The sequence below is a fragment of the Ctenopharyngodon idella genome, chromosome 1, assembly GCF_019924925.1.
Source record: "Ctenopharyngodon idella isolate HZGC_01 chromosome 1, HZGC01, whole genome shotgun sequence".
Lineage (NCBI taxonomy): Eukaryota > Metazoa > Chordata > Actinopteri > Cypriniformes > Xenocyprididae > Ctenopharyngodon > Ctenopharyngodon idella.
Window position 1 is genome coordinate 2,051,736 of NC_067220.1, and position 20,712 is coordinate 2,072,447.

General features: G+C 34.1%; 1 protein-coding gene across 1 annotated transcript; it reads right to left on the reverse strand.

The window, feature by feature from the left end:
- Positions 1–1,497: 1,497 nt before the first annotated feature.
- On the reverse strand, positions 1,498–20,229 carry LOC127508284 (deoxynucleoside triphosphate triphosphohydrolase SAMHD1-like). The gene is made up of 15 exons (XM_051886056.1): positions 19,659–20,229; positions 11,531–11,625; positions 10,928–11,088; positions 9,659–9,774; positions 9,226–9,297; positions 9,009–9,040; positions 6,366–6,515; positions 6,171–6,271; positions 5,823–5,931; positions 5,531–5,622; positions 4,675–4,787; positions 4,443–4,579; positions 4,248–4,340; positions 3,994–4,098; positions 1,498–3,703 (listed from the first exon to the last, which is right to left on the reverse strand). Exons 1-15 carry the CDS (start codon positions 19,744–19,746, stop codon positions 3,473–3,475), a joined length of 1,695 nt encoding a protein of 564 aa, XP_051742016.1. The 5' UTR covers positions 19,747–20,229; the 3' UTR covers positions 1,498–3,472.
- Between the last annotated feature and the right edge of the window lie 483 nt (positions 20,230–20,712).

The window sequence follows — 20,712 nt, forward strand, 5'->3', positions numbered from 1 at the left end:
GAATCTCCCTAGTTCAGTAGTGAGGGCACTGCTGAGGGAGTCATTTTAAGGGCTAAATCTCAAACGCAAAAAACATCAACATATAGGCTAATGCTGCAGAGAACTGTGATGTGCTTAGTGCTATGAAAAATATTAATGGCATAGATTGGAATATCAAAACAGTTGGAAAAACAACACTCAGCAAGTTTCAAAGAAACGTTAACAAGCTTGGGGTTTTAATGTGCAAAATAATGTGTGTAGCTTATGCTTCAATATGACAACTTTTTTTTTTTTACAGGCAAGAAAGCAATATTTCCACTTCCAGTGGATTTCTTGATCCAAAAAATCAAATGAAGAAAAAAAAAAAAAAAAAAAAATCTGCAAAAGAAGGAAAAACTGCTAAATTTATTAATATACTTATACTGTAGTCAAAATGCAGAATTTAAAAAATGTAGCCTAAAAAAAATAATGTACATATTTCCCTTAACAACACACCTAACACTCCCTTGTAAAAAGGTATTTTAAGTATTTAAGTATTAAATGTTTTGTGTTAAATGTTTTTCTTCCAGTCTATATTATACACAGAATATAATTAGGTTCTAAAATGCTGCTGTTAAAAGTGTCTGTAAAGCTGTTCATGTAATTGGCAAATGCTACAGAATCCAACAATTTGATTATATAATTTGATTTCTTATGTTTTGTCATTTGATCAATTAAGTTAAACAACATTACAATACATACTGCATTTTCTATCCCCCACAACCTCATTTTCAGTCACAAATTGCACTTTTGAATGTGATTATTAACTTTTCATGACAAATCATAATCAATCAAATTCAAATTAATGTATATGCCTTATTTTAAAAACACATTTTAAGATCACATTTTACATGTACATTAAACACACAGAACTTCATTTCTTTTCTTTAAGCTTTCACAAGAATAATGAAAAACATTCAATGTAAATGAATCCAGTGGCACAGGTTCTTCTGTTTAATTATCAGTGCTTATATTTCCATTCACTTTCACTTACATTTCGTGGCTACTTCTGACTTTCTGTTTGGAAGCCTATTTAATGATGTTTGTCAGATTAATATTTGATCTAAAAATGCATTTATTCAAATAAAATGAGAAAGAAATTCTAAAGGTATATTTGAAAAAAAAAAAGCCCGAAAGAAAGCCCGAAAGAAAGCCCGATAGATAGATAGATGGATGGATGGATGGATGGATGGATGGATGGATGGATGGATGGATGATGGATGGATGGATGGATGGATGGATGGATGGATGGATGGATCCATCCATCCATCCATCCATCGATCCATGCATATTCTAAAACTATTTGAATATTCAAAGTCAGGGCAAGTCTTCAATTTCCTGTTCACCCTAAAACTACAATTGTACAAAAATTGTAGTTTACAAAAGAAAATAATTACCTCTGTTGATTCTCAATAAGAGCTTCTGTAGACGTGTGACAGAAATAAAGTCAGTCTGGTTAGTAATAAGTGAAGCTGGTGATGCTGTTTGTGGAGTTGTTTAATCAGATCTTTTATCTATTATCTGTAAAATCATTTTTCTCCATCAGTGCAGGAACCAACAAAGACACAAACTACTAGAAACATGGTTAATGCATAAAAAAAAAAAAAAAAAAAAAAAGAGAGAGAGAGAGAGAGAGAGATGGATCATTGCCCCACACTTGGACAGACTTTATTGTTGATGACTTATTTGAATCCTCATGTCCTTAAGAAAATAAGAAAAATTAAGAAAATATATTCCAGATAAATGTACATCCCTAAAATATGTCCCAGATAGCAAGCACCCATTGAAACAATGTTAAATCAATGTTAATGTGTCAACATTAACTGCACTGAATCAACATCACATTTGAACCAGCAATTAATGTAAAAAAAAAAAAAAAAAAAAGATTTCATCAAAAAATCAATGGTAATGACATTGAATCAGATACAATGTGCACTCGCAGAAAATGAAACAAAACAACTTCAACTGACTTCTGCCACAGCCTTAGATGAAATCAACTGAAAAGACATTAAATCTCTCTTATTACAAACCAGACTGACTTTATTTCTGTCATTTGTCTACAGTTCTTTTTGAGAATTAACAGGTTTAGATGTCAATGTTTTATTGAAAATGTTTGAGTGTTTCAGTGTTTTCTTTAGTTGGGCAGTTTGACTCTTTGCTTTTTATGTCAGTTTGTGGTGTTTGTAACAGCGTTTACTAGAACACATTACTTGTTGCGAAGGAAGCCAGAAACAAAGATGATCAGATCATATAATTTTCATTATCATAAAGAAAAATGATTGATGAATCTAAGTGTTTATTTGTTCTTAATAGATTTTCCCCGAGCATACTGAGATCTTTCTTAATTTTGTTTTCTAAATATTAGATTAGAGACACACACAGACATCAAGAATCAGCATATGAATCTCAACAATGTTGACATGCTTCATGCCGCAATGCATGATGGGACCCACCATAGTACACAACTCATGACTCCCAGCATGCATTGCGGCATCAAGTATGTTTCAATTTTTATTAATAAAACATCAACATCTAAAACCTCTATTAATTCTCACAAAGAACTTATGTAGATCAATGACAGAAATGGAGTCAGTCTGGTGTGTAATAACAGAGATGCATTCGTTGATGCATTAACATTGTTTCAGTGGTTGTTTGCTATCTGTGGTAGGCCTACACCCAAGCTTTACTAAATCACTACTGTCTACTCTGTTGGAAAGAAATATCAGTTCTCCACATTCATCAGTCCTACACTTCCAGTCCTTTAAATCAATACAACACCATCCCTGATTGTTAATCACATTTAATGAATTTGCAGCTGCTGTCCCTGGTTAGACTAAAAAAAAAAGAAAAGAAAGTGTCTGGCAACCAGATGCCACAAATATTATTTTGTTTAATTGACCCTTCGCAAAGACCCGCCCCCCCTTAGTTACTGTTGCTTTGTCCGACAAGCCATGGCGCTGTCACACCACACAGAGTGAAAAATACATTGCGGATCAAAGAGGACACTGACAACACGTCGACAGACAAGACAGAGCAGGTTACTTATGATATTAAACAAAGTCCCAGCTTTCAAATGGTGTAATTTAAGAAATTCAAACAATAAAAACTGTTTTGTGGCTCTTTAATGTGTCATGACAGATTGCTGTAGCGTCTCAGCTCAAGCAGCTCGTGAACCGATCATCTCTTCCTACTAGTTCATTTATAGCATCAAATAAACATGAATGAACATGAGAAGGAATGTTATTTCAAACGCGGAAAGACGTCAATACACACCAATTTTCAAGCTAATCCACCGAGGTTAATCTTCGGACTGCTTTGTCGGACAAAATTACGGATTCGACATTATGATTGGTTAGATCGCTTGTCAATCAAACTCCCGGCGAAGGGTCGATTGTCTTTAATTCAGATAGTAAATTATTCCCTAACCATATACCTTAACTGAAAATATTTTTTTTTACATTTTGCTGCTTGGCTTTTGTGACATATGTGGACCTCTGCCCTGTTGTTTTTGTTTTTGTTGTTTAGGGAGTCCAAAATTGTCTGAACACCAGATCTGAAAGCACTTCTCCGCCTCTTCCACCTTCTTCTTCTCCTCCTCCTTATCTTCAGCTCTCTGATCATCAGTTCTTCTGTAATAAACTCTGACAAGCTCTTCATTGAACTTCTTCGGCAGGAAACTGGACAGCTGTCAATACAAGACAACAATCACACCATGAGTTTTCTAAAGATACTTAACGGAGTAAATTAATTACAATATAAACTTCACTGAGCCCAACAAGATGAAGCTCAAGCTCCAGTCCAATTGGTTTACTAAAAGCACATCATTAAGGAATGAATGACATCTATTTGTAAAATATACATAAAATACACACACACACACACACACACACACACACACACATATACATATATATATATATATATATATATATAAAATACACACATATACAATGATCTGAAATAAAACATGATTACCTGATAATCTTTAATTGTAGAAGCTTCATTGGGTTTCCTCTTGCTGTAGAAATAGACAGATTCAATGGGGTTTTTGTCCTTCATGCCGTGATCCAGATCAACCACCTGAGTAAGAGATGAAATAGTTTGTGAAGATGTGAAGGCAGAGGTGAAGGGATGAATTCACTAAACAGTTATATGTTTTATTTCAGAGCAAAACCTGCATCTTAATCACTTTCAATCTAGTTTAAGCACAGAATAACTACATAACTTACATAAACTGGTAAATCTTCAGCATTCAGAGAAACAGTTGGTTTATCAAGCTTGTACTTCTGTACTGCGGCTTTCCATGTTTCTGTCAGCTTTTCCTGAATTTTCAGATTTGAAAGGGTTAGTCAAGTACTGTACAGTTACTGTACAGTAAATACTGTCTTAACAGTCACTAAACCGACATATTTTTCTATTCTGACCTTTGACATGTTTTTCTCAGTCAGGCGAGCTTCTCCCACAAACTTTGGCAGTTTTCTTCTGACAATCTTGTCCAGAATGTCTCTGGATTTCTGCAGGTTTTTAGCAGTGGAGGACGAGATCTGCTCAAAGATCTCATCTAACAGAATAAAAAAGTATTAACAAATGAATTTCTTCAGACCATTACATTATTTTACTTACAGATAAAAATGGAAAATGATGCTTTCAGCTGACCTGTGAGTTTGCTGTATTCCTCTGCCGTCTTTATGGCTTCAGAAATCTTCAGCATATCTTCAGATTTTCCTTCATGAAGGTCACGATCAGCAAGTAAGAGCGCTTCAGCAAACCTAACACATAGAAAAACAAATGAGTTAGTGTGTTGTACCATGTATGCTGTGGAAACTTAAGTGTAGGGCCCCGTGATTTCCATGATGCAGAACACGCAGACAGAATTGCAGAATTCATTTATAAAAATGGTCAGAGACAGATTCAGATGATTTGCTCAATAAAGTCTAATTTTGACTTCTGGAACTCTTGAGCTTCATTTGCAAGAAAGGGATGACTTTTTTCCACAACACTGTCTCACTATATAATGACATGAACACATGAACTTCATCTCCATATATAATAATAATTTTTTTCTTCCATGTTTTAATTATATCAGTAAATCTATGTTGTGCAGCACTATGTTTGCCAAAAAATGGGTTTGTTTAATTTTAATTTGATTAAAAGATAAATTCATGTTTTATGTCTTCACTTGATTACCAGAATAAATAAAATACACAACAGAAAATTTATTTTTAAAAAAATCATGATTTCAATTGATTAGATATGATTTTTGATTAATCAAATTTAAGTTAACCATTAAAATTGAGTCTAGAAAAATTAAAACGGAGAAAGGAAAGGAGAAAGGAATTTGGAAAAAATATATAATTTGGGAAAAAATTAAACCGATTTCATAGAGCCCTCGAGTGCAGTCAATGGTCTAATGCAGAATTTGTGTAAGGTCATGTAAAGAATAATGATCAATGAGCAAAGGATGTTAAATTGTGTACAGCGGGACATGTTCACTGCAAACAGAGAGACTCACATGTCTTCAATGATGTTGCAGATCTTGTGCTGGTAGGCCTGGCGATGGAGAGTGTATCGGGTGCGAAACATGTCATAAACATTATCTGCCTCCTGTTAGACACAAACACCAATGTCACAGATCCCATGATACAATGACAAATTCAACAGCTTTTCATCTTTTAATTTGGACACTTTTTTAGATTTTTCCAAAGAAACAAATCACCACATTTTTAAACAGACAGCTGATCAAAAAAGATATTATGAAAATTGTATAAATAATTAAATGGCACTTTTTGGGTTGTATCATGTACCTTGTCCCTGAAGCAGATGTGATTTCTTCCCTTCATTTTACACACTCGAGCAAACTTCAACAAACGCTGATGGTCAAAACTGTTACGAATGCCAAGGTGATGACAGTCTCTAAGAAATTTTTGTATCAAATACAAAAAAATCAAAAAATAAATACAATGGATAGAATGGATAAATGTCAGCTTGGCTCTGTTTGCATTAGTTCAGAGGTGCCTTTATTTTAAATGGACCTACTGCGACCTACAAGAGATTAAAACAAGGCTAAATTCAAGCTGTGAATATGGTCTTATATTTGCTACTATGTGTTCTTGTGTTGCCATCAGCCAATCAAAATGTCTAATAATAATTACCGTGCGAAATAGTCCCATTTGTCCACATCAATGCCGTTCTGTTTGTTTGCCACAATCTCATACAGGAAGGATTTGTCTTCATCTCTGCCCTTGTATGTCCACTGGAAAGAAAAGCATGTCTGTTTCACTTCAACATTTTCCACTAAAGGTTGTATCATTCAGTTTTATTAACACATCTGGAGTATCATTATGAACCTCAGCAGCTGAATCTTTTGCCCCTTCGATTAACTCTTTAATGAAGATGACGTCTCTATCATTCAGTCCGTGTTCTTTCAACACATCTTCATTCTCAGCCTTCAAACTCTTCACAATGTCATCAAACATCAGCACTGACATCTGCTCATGCTGCAGTAAAGACACAAAGACAGATGTGATCTTAAATACATAAAATACAGAGTCCACACAGCAAAAACCACAGTGTTAAATACACTCTGCTGGGAGTATATGTGAGACCATACTCAAGAGTGGTAAATGAACACTGAAGTAGTGTTAAAATTAATGAGATAATTACGTAATTAATTGAGTGATGATTGACCATTATTGGAGAGACCTGATGTTAACAAGTTAAAAGGTCAAGGGTCAGCAGCTCAACTAAAGCAAACCCTGATCTCCATGATGGTGACTTAAAAATTGTGATTTTCTCCTTTGGTGATTCTGCTTGTTATCATCAGGTGTCTTCAATAATGGCCAATTATCTCTCAATTAATCACTTAATTATCTCATTAACTTTAAAACTGCTTCAGTTAATTTAACACTCTTATTTAAACACTTTATCATTCTTGAGTATGGTCTCACATACACTCCCAGCAGGAGTTTTTGCTGTGCAATTGCATTCCCAGCTAACAGAATTTTGTTATAAGAACGTTCTCTAAATATTCAGTGTTGGTTCTGGGAACATTAAAAACATCCAGTTTTCTTGATGTTAGAGGAACGTTTTTATAAGGTATAATGTTCCACAAACATTCTTTCAACTTAATTTTGATTTAAAATTCTACATTCTAGGAACGTTGATTTGTAACATTCCAAGAACATGAAAATGTCCAGTTTCCGTAATGTTAGTAGAATGTTATTCAAACACCTGCTGTGAACAAGCACTGAAAGAAAGAGAAATAAGAACACAAACTACAACTTTCTTCAGCCACAGCCTTAGATGAACTGAAGATAAAAGACATTAAATCTCTGAAGATCTGATTCAACAACTCCACAAACAGCATCACCAGCTTCACTTATTACTAACCAGACTGACTTTATTTCTGTCACACGTCTACAGAAGCTCTTATTGAGAATTAACAGAGGTTTAACACGCAGTTTCTGCCAATCTCATGTTAATCTTGAGTACATATAGAATGCATCCTTCATATCTCTGAAAAGTCTTTAGTTTTATCATATTTATAAAAGATAGATACGCTAAACTGAGTCTTTCCGGAAAAAGCCGAGCTCCTGGAGGCGTGCCGTGAGTCACGAGTGCGCGCAACTTTTGCCTAGAGATCGTCTGCAGGCTGTGACATCATTATAAATAAAAAGGGAACAAAAACGTTTGTGTTGTTTACATTATATGCACTTGCGCCGATTGCCAACAAAACACAGATATCTGACGCAGCTTTACTCACCACCCCCGATCTGCAAATCCAGCGCCGAACTGGGACTTGTTTACAAAGTATTCATCACTCAATTACCAGGAACAAACAAACATACGTGCACAACTCCATTTTTGCATCGGAACAACAAACTTCATCCTCTGTTCCCTTAATGCTGGGTTATTTGGGAAGCTGAAAAAGGTAATCTTTCCCTCACAACCAAAAACACACTTCTTTGGTGACAGGAGCTGCGTCTCATTTCGGAGGCTGCGTCCTTCGGAGATTGCATTTGAAGCCTGCATACTTCATCAAGGATGTCATATTTAAGAAAAGTAACTGTAATAAAATTGACTGATATTCATTGTGAGGTGTAAAATACTGTAATTTCTTTCTTATTTTGCAATCTAACGGTTATTTTTCTTAAACGAGACCGATGATGTATGCAGCCTTCAAAGGGTGCAGCCCCTGAATTGGGACACAGCCATTGCTGAAAAATCTCTCGGCTTCCGTATCCCGAATGAACCACGTTGATGGGCGTGCTCGTGCTCTTGCTCTGTGTGTGCATGCTTATCAGAGAGAAGTGCCTATACAAGGAATTCCTCCCTTTATTTCGTGATAAAGGCCATACTCGAAAAAATTCGGCGAAATGTCCACAACCGGAAGTTGTATATTTGGCACAGAAATACTCCGTCATACATCCAACTCGTGTTTTGAAACTTTGGCCATGTTTAGCATGACGAGCTGATGTCTAAGTGTGTCTTATTCAACTTTTAAATAGTTTTGGATGATCTAACACAAATGACTCAAACATCGTTTGAGTTTATTACTTTGGTAACACTTTATTTTATGGTCTTTTAACTAGTTGCTTATTAGCACGCATATTACTAGATTATTGGCTGTTTATTAGTACTTATAAAGCACATATTAATGCCTTATTCTGCATGATCTTATTCTACATTCTTAATCCTACCCAATACCTGAACTTAACGACTAACTTACTAACTATTAATAAGCAGTAAATTAGGAGTTTATTGAGGGAAAAGTCATAGTTAATAGTTTATGTGTTCCCTATACTAAAGTGTTACCATTACTTTCTTTTCATAAAACCTCTAATGTCAAAAAAAACTGGACTGGAACTGGTCAAGAATTTTTTTTTTTTTTTTTTTACATTCCCAAAACCAACACTGAATATATGGAGAATGTTCTTATAACAAAATTCTGTTAGCTGAGTTGGCTGCATGAGCAATATGTTCATTTTCACCTTCCACTTCTCAGGGATATCATCAGGCAAGCCTAAGAATAAGAAGCAGGTCTCAGATGGTTTGTAAGTCATATTTTGCACATTACTGATCACTTATCAGACATGCACACACAAAACAGAGGGTTTTTTTTTCCCAAACATAACAATGACATGACTAAGAAATTTGCATGTCCACAGATCCTTCTGATTAGAATTAATTTGACACTGACACACTTACCTCTTATTTGTTTAATCTTTTTGGCTTTAGGAATAACCAGACCATCAAATACATGGGAAAATGGACCATGACCTAAAAATAGATAGATAGATAGATAGATAGATAGATAGATAGATAGATAGATAGATAGATAGATAGATAGATAGATAGATAGATAGATGATAGATAGATAGATAGATAGATAGATAGACAAAAAAGTTAAATATATTAAATGCTTTAAATATGTGTTTCTGTTACATATGGTTTTAATCTACTTAGACATTTATTTTAAAATAACTTTTTCCAAACAAATAAATACACAAAGTAATGAGCAGTACTTTAAAAAAAAAAAAAATAAATAAATAAATAATAAAAAGAACACAAACATGTGATGATGATTTCAGTAATAAAGTTGCAGGTGTTTTATATATCCATAAGCATCAGTGCTACTCACCCAAGTCGTGACACAGTCCAGCGATCTGAACACACAGGAAATCCTGTTTGGTGATTTTGAGCTCCGGCTGATTGTCATGAAGAATCTTGACCAGACAACCTGCTAAATACGCCACACTAACACACAAACAACACCACTTCATGACCAAAACACTAAATTGAGCAAAAAGATTTTTGTTTACTTGCATGTCATGTGACCGTTACCAACATCAGTGAACCATAAAAATGTATCCTTCTTTCTTTTATGAACCACAACAGGAGAAAAAACAGTGAATAGCGACCAGCTTCCAGCTTTTTAAAAAAGCATCACAGAATGATCCCATGCAACATGTGTCGTATATTCCAAGTGATCTGGTGTATAATATATGAAATTTAACGTATTCTTAAAGAAAATAAGAATATGAGCTTGACCGTTGGTCTTCTGTGCTCAACTGCGCGTTTATGAGACACTATTACTGCCACAGTTGACTTCAACTTGCCCAGAAAAAAGCACCAGTTGTGAGAAATCAAGATTCATAAATGTGCCACATGGAATACAATCCATGTACCTTCTTCACCGGGGTGAATATATCCGTTGTGTTTGTCGCAACAAAAGTTGATGGTGACTAAAAATTGTGATTTTCTCCTTTGGTGATTCTGCTTGTTATCATCAGGTGTCTTCAATAATGGTCAATCATCACTCAATTTATCACTTAATTATCTCATTAACTTTAACACCGCTTCAGTGGCAGGTCTTTTACTTTCTGACCCCTGGACTTTACACTTCTGGTCAGTTGTTGTTGTGTCTCTCTTTTTTCTGTTCTTCTTGTTTCTTTTTCCTTCAATGATTTTGCATATTAACATCAGGTGTCTTAAATAATGGTCAATCATCATTTAATTATCTCATTAACTGCTTCAGTGTAACTTATAACACCCTGTAGTGTGGACACGTACAGTGAGGGGTGTTAATTTAACACTGGAGATTTTGCTGCGTATGATGTGTCACATGACATTATTCTGTAATACTTTTGCTTCTTTTTTTAAAAAGCTTGATGCTGGTCACTGTTCATTGCCATTATATGGAGCGGGACATTTATTAAAAATTCTCCTTTTCTGATCCATAAAAGAAAGAAGAGCATTAGAACTACACTAAGGTTGGTGATAATTTTTTTAATTAATTTTTTTAATTTTTAATTAATTGAAATTATATATATATATAAATTTTCATTGTAGGGTGAATTATTCTTTTAAATGACCAAAAATTTCAGCTGTGAATATAATAATATCTCACCCAAGAGAGTGTTCAAAACGATTGTGAGAAGCTCCCGGATACACCAGATATGTTCCTCCAAGCTGTTTGATGTGACGGAGTCTCTGAAACTGAAGCGTATCTGTGATCTTCACCAGGAGGGGGTGCAGCTCAATGTGACCATGAATGGGGTCGTTGAAAATCTACAGCACGCAAAACACACCGGATTATCACACTAACATGCAAGAGATTTTTCAACTCAGCATGTAGGCCATTGACCAAAGTGATTTTATGACCCACAAAACTCCTTTTGTGGAAGACCATTTCACACGCAAAATGCATCCTGATCAACAGGGCAACACTAGAGTAATTGATTCATTTACTCATCTGATCTGAGTTAGTTTTGTCACAAGAATAGATAAGTAAAGCACAGATTTCAGCAATTTTTTCCATGAAAGGTGCTTTCTGTTATCCACGAAATATAAAGTACATTCATGCTTATGTCCACGAAATGGAGGAAACTTTTAAACACATACATCATGTGAGGTGTTAAATTTCAGTTTGATGGTAGAGAATTACAATCCACATTTAATACATATCGGCTGTGAAAAGTGAAAAAAACATGTTCCCGAGTAGTTCACATACCTTCATTTGTTTTTTTGAGAAGAATAAGGAGTATTTCTTCAAGATGTCTTGCAATTCATCATTAATGATCTCCCATAACTGTTGTTTCTCAGGCTCTGGAAAAAATGTGACATTTTATATCCTCAGTGTAAAATATATATTTTAAATAGTTTTGTTTCCTTAGCTTGTCAATGAAAGAAAACATTTCAGCAGTGCAGTTACACATTCCACATATTATGTGTAGCACTCTATTTTACACATTTTGTGTCACTATTAAATAAAACTGTGTTAGAAAAACTAATATATTTTACACATAGTTATGTATAGTTTTAACACAACCTGTTAATCTCAGAGGTGTAGCAAAGACCAGTCCTCCAAGACCAAAACTATTCAAGACCAGAGGTGTGGTCAAGACCAGAACCTCAAAGACCAAAAAAGACCATTCAAGAATGGAGTTAATGAGATAATTAATTAATTAATTAATTAATTAATCGAGTGATGATTACGCATTAGTGATGAACACCTGCTGTTAACAAGCAGAATCACTGAAGGAAAGAGAAACAACAAGAACAGGAAAAAAAAAAAAAAAAAAGAGGAGAGACAATGCAGCAGAAAAACAAGAACTACAACTGACTTCCAGCCACAGCCTTAGATGAAATCAACAAGATAAAAGACATCAAGTATGGAATGCCAAACCTGCCAAAATTAAAAATAAATAAATACATAAAATAAATAATAATAATAATTATTATTAAAAAAAAAAAAAATCCTTATTTGTTTATTTTTATTTTTTCCCACATTTATTTATTTATTTATTTTTATTTATACATTTATTAATGTTGACTTTAATTTATTTCCACATTTATTTATTTATTAATTTCCATATTTGTTCATTTCCACTAGGGATGCACCGATACCATTTTTTAAGGACCAAGTACGAGTACCAATATTGATGCCTATACATTTATTACTCTCTCTCTCTCCATTTCTCTCTCTCATTTATTACTCTCTCTCTCTTTTTGATGTTGCAGCTTTCCAAGCAAACACAGTGAGACTAATGAATGTAGGACAGCTTCTTTATTATTACTCTAATGAAAAAAGTAATCATTTTTATGTGCTTGTCACAAACTTAAAGAACAAAATTTTCACAGTGTCCAATACCCTTCAAAGGGCATAATTACCAATATATATAATTGTTGTTATATAAAAAGAATTTTACAAACAAATTACAAACAATACAACAAATACTATAGAGATACAAATTAAATAAACTTGTTTTGCAGATACAGTAGGTTTATTTACCATGTATACATTTATTTAACATATTTTGTTGTTTTATTAACATTAATGACAAATATAGGCTACGGTCCCTTTAAGACCGAATCCATGGATACTGACACATATCCTGTTTTCACCCAAATGTTTACATCCACTTAAGCCATAACCGGCTGTATTTACGTGAGATAATCCACACGATGGACATTTTGACAACTATGTGTGCATTTGACCATTCAGGCGCGAGGATAACTGATCGCGCGCTGTCTGAGAGAACTGGGATCGTGCGCAAGAGAGAGAGCGCGTGCGAGAGAGAGAGCTTCTGGTCTGTCATTCGGCGCGATTCCGCCTATCCCGCCTTCACTAATCAATAACGAATTGTGACTGAAAGCATGCAGTTCACAATGTGTGGGTTGTCATCAATAATTTAAGTATTTCCACACCTCTGAGGCTGACATTGTTTCTGCTGCTGCCGTTAGTGTCTTTGTGCACGGAAAATTCTATCTGTTATGTCACGTGAGGTATCGGTCTTTGGTATCGGGGGTATTTTTACAAGTATGACTACAAGTACACGAGCTTGGTATCGGGCCCGATACCTATACTGGTATCGGTGCATCCCTAATTTCCATGTTTATTCATTTCTACATTTCTTTATTTTCACATTTATGTATTTTTACATTTCTTTGTCCATAGGGTAATGAGGAGGGCGTGGTTTACCTCAGACATAGCAGTCGAGCTCAGAGTAGGCGAGGGCGAAGTGTTTATTATGAAACTAAAAAAGACAGAAGGTGGCAGCAAGTCACTGTCTTAACGAGTGAGTTCAATCCATTCCTTTGATCCCTTCAAATATATCATTAAAAAAAATAAATAAATACAGCTGAACCACTGCAACACGTGGTGTTGTTTTCGAATCAGCATATTTGAAGGAACCAAACGAATGTTTTGAACTCACTCGTTAAGACAATGACTTGCCGCCAATCAAAATTCATCCATGGCTCCCATCATGCATTGCAGCATGAATAAATTATGAGCGGAATTGTCTTAGTAATTTCCTTTATTTTCACCATTTTTATTTTTTGTTGTTATGTGACTTTTTAGTAGCTTGTTTTTCTAATTCCACCTACTGAAGCAGTGTTAAAGTTAATTAGATAATTAAGTGATTGAGTGATGATTGACCATTATTGAAGATACCTGATGTTAACAAGCAGAATCACCAAAGGAGAAAATCACAATTTTTAAGCCACCATCATGGAGATCCGGGTTTGCTTTAGTTGAGCTCTTGACCCTTGACTTTTTAATATTAGATTTTGTTTGGTTGTTGTAACTGAATCATAACTGCCAGACAAACAAAGAGAAAAGATGATCAGGTGGTGTTGGTTATGTTTTCACATAATCATTATTTGACCTGAATCACTGAACTCATTTAGAGCCCAATCTCTGAGTTAGATCTAACTTATTGATTGTGATTCTACAGCAGATGATTTTCAATATAATCTAAATGATTTCTTAAAAGTTGTTCTAAAAAAAATCTCTCATTTAGAGACAGACATCAAGATTCAGCTTGTGAATCTCAAAAGTGGTGACCATCAAAAAGCATATTGCAGTGCATTCTGGGAGCCACCAATCAAAATGTATCAATGGCTCACATCATGCATTGCTGCATGAATAAGTTATGAGCTGAATTGTCTTAGTAATTTCCTTTATTGTCACTATTTTTATTTTTTGCTGTTATGTGACTTTTAAATAACTTGTTTTCTAATGTTCAGAGTTAATCTGTTTATCAGAATATGTTGCTTGTCGCCATTGTTGAGATTCACAGGTTGATTCTTGAAGTCTGTGTGTGCCTAAGAAGAAAGTTTTTTTTTTTTTTTTTTAAACATCAGAACAACTATAATCCTTTGGTTTATATTGAAAAATACTTTTACTGTGAAGCTGTTGTAGATTCTGTTGTAGAGCTGCTGTAATGAGTAATGTAAATGTAACTCAGAGATCAAAAAGTCAAGGGTCAAGAGCTCAACTAAAGCAAACCCTGATCTCTATGATGATGACTTGGTCAATTATCACTCAATTAATCACTTATTTATCTCATTAACTTTAATACTTCTTCAGTGGGTGGAATAAACTTATGGCAGGACTTTTACTTTCTGACCCCTGGACTTTACACCTCTGTAAAAAAAAAACAATCCATTTTTCATTAAAACAGTAATATACTGTTAAAAAAAAAACAAAAAAAAAAACAATGCACTCTGGGTAATATTTGTCATTTTTGAGAAAATAACCTACAGGAATAAACTGTCAAACTTTAAAAGTCAACTTTCAGAGGCTGTGTTCTACCTCATTCACTTTTCCCTAAATTAGTTGACTAATATAGTCCACTTGACAGAGTAAATGAAAAGAAGAGAGTGAATTCAGACACTGATGAACACCTGATAACAGAATCACTGAAGGACAGAGAAGATGGTCTTTTTATTGCCACCATTGTTGAGATTCATGTGCTGATTTTTGATATCTGTGTGTGTCTATATGAGGCTGTAGATGTTTTTTGTTTTTTAAATCATTCATTGCAACTGATTATTTTTAGTACTCGCTGTAGTTTCACAGTGGTGATAATGAGAAATTTAAGTCTCTTAATAATATAATACAAGGGATTAAGCTAGTCGACGATTCAAAGCTTCGATATGAGGAGCCTGATTCGACTACCAATCTCACAGTCAAATCTCCGCAGAGGTGTTATGAAACGGGTTATGAAAGGTTCTCTCCCAATGGGTTAATATACAGCCTATTATGATAATGCTGTAAATAATAATGTGAAAAGAAAGACGTTTTTAATAAATATTTTTAATGTGCGTGAATAAATCCAACCACCCCTGTGACAGATTTAAGTTTCACTTCCATGATCCGTGACCGGCAGAGGAGCATCTTGGCGGCAGGGATTAAATCTTTAACAATGTCTGGGATAAGAAAATCTAAAGTGTAGAAATTGTAAAAGATGACCCAAAAAACTTAAGATGCAAGTTGTGCCAACAGCTCATGTCCTACCGCTCAACAACGACAAACACTGCGGCGCGCTTCTGCCGGCCAACGTTAACGAGTTGACTAGCGCGCTATTTGAAAAGACTCAAACAGACACAAGCAGATCGTGTTAAAGACTGGATTTTTTTCTCTCAATCAGGTAGGGTACAAGTGATTTCAAAACATTTCAGCCGGTTCTAATTTGATTTTTCGATGCTGTGGATGTTTAGCTAAAAAGACTGTTTAGCGTTTATTGTCTCTGCAGTTAAAATGACAAAGTTAACAATTCTGGCTATACTTTCGTTATTTTAATAAATTCTTTAACTTTAAATGTATTTATTGATCACTCTAGTTTATCTAATTTTACTATTTTTGGCTTAATGTGTTGAATATATGTTCCCCTGCACTTCAGGCATTTTGCACTTGTGACTTGATTATGACTTTAATTTTTTAAATTATTTAGCCTATTAGAACGGTATCTGTTCTAATTCAGTTCTGTAAATTAATTTTTGATTGTTTTTCGGTGCATCAGTGTTGCGCTGTAGATTAGTTAAAGCTTGCTCGCACAGGCAATTTAGCTGATTTAATTTGATTTGCCGACATGTGAAATGCATATCTATCTGCAGTGTGGCCTTTCTGTAGTTTGGTCGCTTTATTAGAAAGTTGTTTCTCTGTACTGTGTGTGAGAGAAAATAAAAAGTTGTTTTAAGGCGCGGGTATAGGCCTTTCTTCATTTTCCGCATCCTGCTCCATCTCGTGCATAGTTGAGCGCACAAGCCTTTCAAAGTGACTGCAAAAAGAATTTGTGTGCACTATCTAGTGGACAGATAGATAGATAGTTAGTTTGTGGGCACTATCTATGATTAGTAATAAGTGTAATAATGTATAATGTGTAAGTTTTAACAGTAACGAACTGTAAGTTAAAAAAATAACAGTTATATTCTGGCAACAGTGTTGTCAGTAGTTTACCATAAAAGTGAGTTTTGTGGGTCACCATTGTGCTGAAGAGTAGAGCCTGTGCTTAAATTCAGGAGAAGGTCAAGAAACACTGATGATATGCTGCATGTTGTTTTATTTAACAGGTGGTGACTGTGTAGTTGCTGATGCAGCGCAAATCTCTCTTTTTTTTTAACAACAAATATTTTTAGTGTACAGCAATATATAAGTTCTGTCCATCTGTAAATAAGATCACAGTAATATATGCTCACATTATTAGCATCTTATAAATATTAGTTTATGAATTTAAATGGCAGTCAGAAATTAGTTGACTTGAGTTTTAATTGAGTGCATGGTATTTTTACAGCAACATACTGCAATGTAGATTATGCTAAAGAACTGTAAAATTAACAGTAAATTATTGGCAACTTTTTTTGCCAGTATTTTACAGTAAATTCACAGGACAATTCTTTATAGTGTATGAATATTTATTTATTTATTTATTTATGCTTTTTTACATTTCTTTGTATATTTATTTTTAATTTTGGCAGGTTTGGCATTCCATAATCAAGGGCCAGCTTTCGCCAGCACAAATCCTGTTTTGGTGTTAAAAAACTACTGTCAGGATTTACAGCAGTGATAAATTAGTTCACAGTTGTTTTTGTGGCTGAGATTATTGCATATCCATTTTGAAGGAGTTTCCCTTTCAGACGCGAAATTTTTGGGAGGAGAGTATTTAAATTAATCACTCAAAGTGATTTACTAAGGTTTATGCTAGTCAATTTACTGGTATTTGTGGCAGTATTTACTGCCCCAAAAAAGCATGTCTTAAACCAGACACTAATTTGCGCTGATCTTAGTAGATTGCGTTTGTCATTATGGAAATGATCGGCTATGTCTGTGTTCTTTCATTTGAGCATCGTCAGTAGATCGGAGGATTAAACAACTCCACAAAAAGCATTACCAGCTTCACTACTAATCAGTTTGACTTTATTTATTTCATACATCTTCACAAATTCTTATTGAAAATTAACAGTGTCTTAGATATTGATGTTTAATTGAAATTGTTTGGTTTATATCAGTGTTTGCTTTAGTTGGGCTCCTGGAACCCTTGTTTTTTTTTTTTTTTTTTTACCATTGGTGTTTTTACCACTTTGTGTTTGTAGAACATGTTTGTGTGCCATTAATTATGATGTAGTGGCCTGATTAACTGTTCTCACCCAGTATTTAATGAGTAATTCTATTGTGTTTTATTAATTTTGCATTGTTCATTATAGCACATTCTACAGCTTGAGATCTAGTAGTGTTGTGATCATCTAGATGACTTTAAAAAAACGTATTGTGCAGAGATAATTTTGAACTACTATATAATTTAGACAAACACATACTACATTGCTGCATGAATAAATTATGAGTTGAATTGTCTTAGTAATTTCCTTTATTCTCTCTATTTTATTTTTTGCTGCCAAACAAAATCTAATATTAAAAAGTCAAGGGTCAAGAGTTCAACTAAAGCAAACCCTGATCTCTATGATGGTGACTTAAATTTTAGATTTTCTCCTTTGGTGATTCTGCTTGTCTTCAATAATGGTCAATCATCACCCAATCACTTAATTATCTCATTAACATTAACTTCAACTTAAGTTAATTTAACACTTTAACACTCTTGAGTATGGACTCAAACAAACTCCCAGGAGAGTTGACTGAATGCTGGAGTTTTTGCTGTGTGTCACTGAATCGGGTCACTACATGATGATTGTCAACATCATCTTATTATATTTTCTCTTTATATTTCTTGTTGTAAAAAATGTGCTTTATAAACACTCAGTTACAGTAGCCAAAAAAAAAAAAAAAAAGTTCAAAAGTCAAGAGTCCAACTATTGTAAACACTGAACGCCATAATGGTGACTTCAAACCAATCAGAAGTGTTAATTCTCAATAAGAACTGTACATGTATGACAGAAATTAAATCAATCTGGTTAGTAATAAGTGAATCTGGTAATGGTGTTTAATCATAATGATCATAATGATTTTGATGTTTAATCAAATCTTCAGAGATTTAATGTCTTTTATCTTCAGTTGATTTCATCTAAGGCTGTGGCTGGAAGTCTGTTGTAGTTCTTGTTCTTGTTTTTTTTTCTGTTTTTGTTGTTCATCTTTCCTTCAGTGATTCTGCTTTTTAACAACAGGTGTTTTCTTCAGTAATGCTCAATCATCACTTCATTATTCATTAATGAGTAATCAAATCTCATTAACTTCCCTCTTGAATAGTTTTTGTCTCAGTCTTGGATGGTTTGGTCTTGACTACACCTCTGGTTAACCTTCCTGACAAAATTGACACAAAAAGTGTTGTAGTGTATAGTGGATGTGAACGGGGCAAGACTTTAAGTGCAGCTTAATTTATTTATTTATTTATGTAAATGTTAGCATTAGTATAAATGTTTCCATACAAAATATGTACTGTAAAGTTTTCTAATTTAATATTTTAGCAGTAGGACTAGTTTTAGGAAATAGTTCAAGCGGATGAAGTTCTGATTATGCCCTTCTGACGTAATTCCTGTGGGCGTTTCTTTTGTAAACAGCTTCCTTTCTGTCTTTGTCAAATCTATTGCATTCACTGGATTTCGTGTCATCTTAAGTCAAGTCAAGTTGTTGTCCAAAGAAACAAATAACTTTATTTGTATGTATTAACTAAATACCTTAGACATGAACAATAATCTTGTGATTGACTTTTTTTTTCTTGGTTTGTAAATCATAAGTAACAGATGGATATTACTCTAAACACAAATACAGAAGTAGGACACATATGTATCACATGACCATCAGATGATTTTATATATATATATACACATATACACACACACATATGAAAATGGGTTGTGTACATGAACTGCAAAATTAAATCAAATCACATGTCTTCCCTTACCTTCACATTCTTCATAGGACTTTTTTAGATCCTGAAGACTTTTCCTGTGATCAGAGAGCGTTTTTTTGTTTTTTTCAGAATGAAGCATCTTCTCTTTTGTTTTCTTTTGGTGGATTGTTAAAAACTCAGATGAGGAGAAAATAAAGATCTGTACAACTGTGTACAGATTTCATAGATTCAGCAACTCAACTCACTGGATTACATGATGAGGAAAGTCTTGTCATGAAACTATGAGGGTGTGTCTCAGACAAACGTTGAGCTTTAGTGACGGGGAATGAGCCGAGTCAGAGTGACTGCTGTTGGAAACACATTCAGGATGTGCTGATCACACAGTATTTACTGTACAGTTCTTGTGTATGTATTTGTCTTACATCTGTCTTTGGTAGGGCAGCCTGTTTAGCAAATATATGCAAATGTAATGCAAATATTGCATAATAAAATATGAATGTTAAAGGGATAGTTCATGCAAAAAAATAACATTCAAGTCATCCTTTACATGTCCCCTCATGTCATTCCACATCTGTATCAACTAATTTCTTCTGTAGAAAAGATATTTTGAGAAATGTCTTTTTTTCTTTTTTTTAATAGGGTCCAGTGTTGCTCTTACACCAACATTCCTCAAAATATCTTCTTCTGAGCCAAAAGAAAAGACATGACAGCAGTGATATAACTGAGGGAAGGGTCTTCTACATCATAATACTGATTTCCATCAGACATCAAAATAAGCATTTATAGATCCAAGTACTTCTGATAAAAACTGTACATGTATGAAACAAGTTTGCTGGGTTGATAGATTTTTTTTTTTTTTTTTTTTTCACATTTAAAATCTTTTGCCATCTTGTTCCTCGTTCATGTTATGCCTTTGTATGATTTTCTTAGGTTTGTTAATAGATGTGACAGGTAATGATATGAAAAACAGACACACCAACACCCATCTGAAACACACCGAAGCAGGTTCAAACTGTAAGGTGTGGAAAGTTTTGTGTAAATGATCACATAAATAAAAACATTCTGTGGTTGACTTTAATGAAGTATCTGTAGTGAAACAGGTTCT

Coding starts and splice junctions, on each gene's coding strand:
- LOC127508284 (XM_051886056.1), bottom strand. CDS start 19,746: ATGCTTCATTCTGAAAAAAACAAAAAAACGCTCTCTGATCACAGGAAA. Junction 6,516..9,008: donor ATATCCCTGAGAAGTGGAAG/GTGAAAATGAAC, acceptor TCTTTACTGCAG/CATGAGCAGATGTCAGTGCT. Junction 5,932..6,170: donor AAATGGGACTATTTCGCACG/GTAATTATTATT, acceptor AAAATTTCTTAG/AGACTGTCATCACCTTGGCA.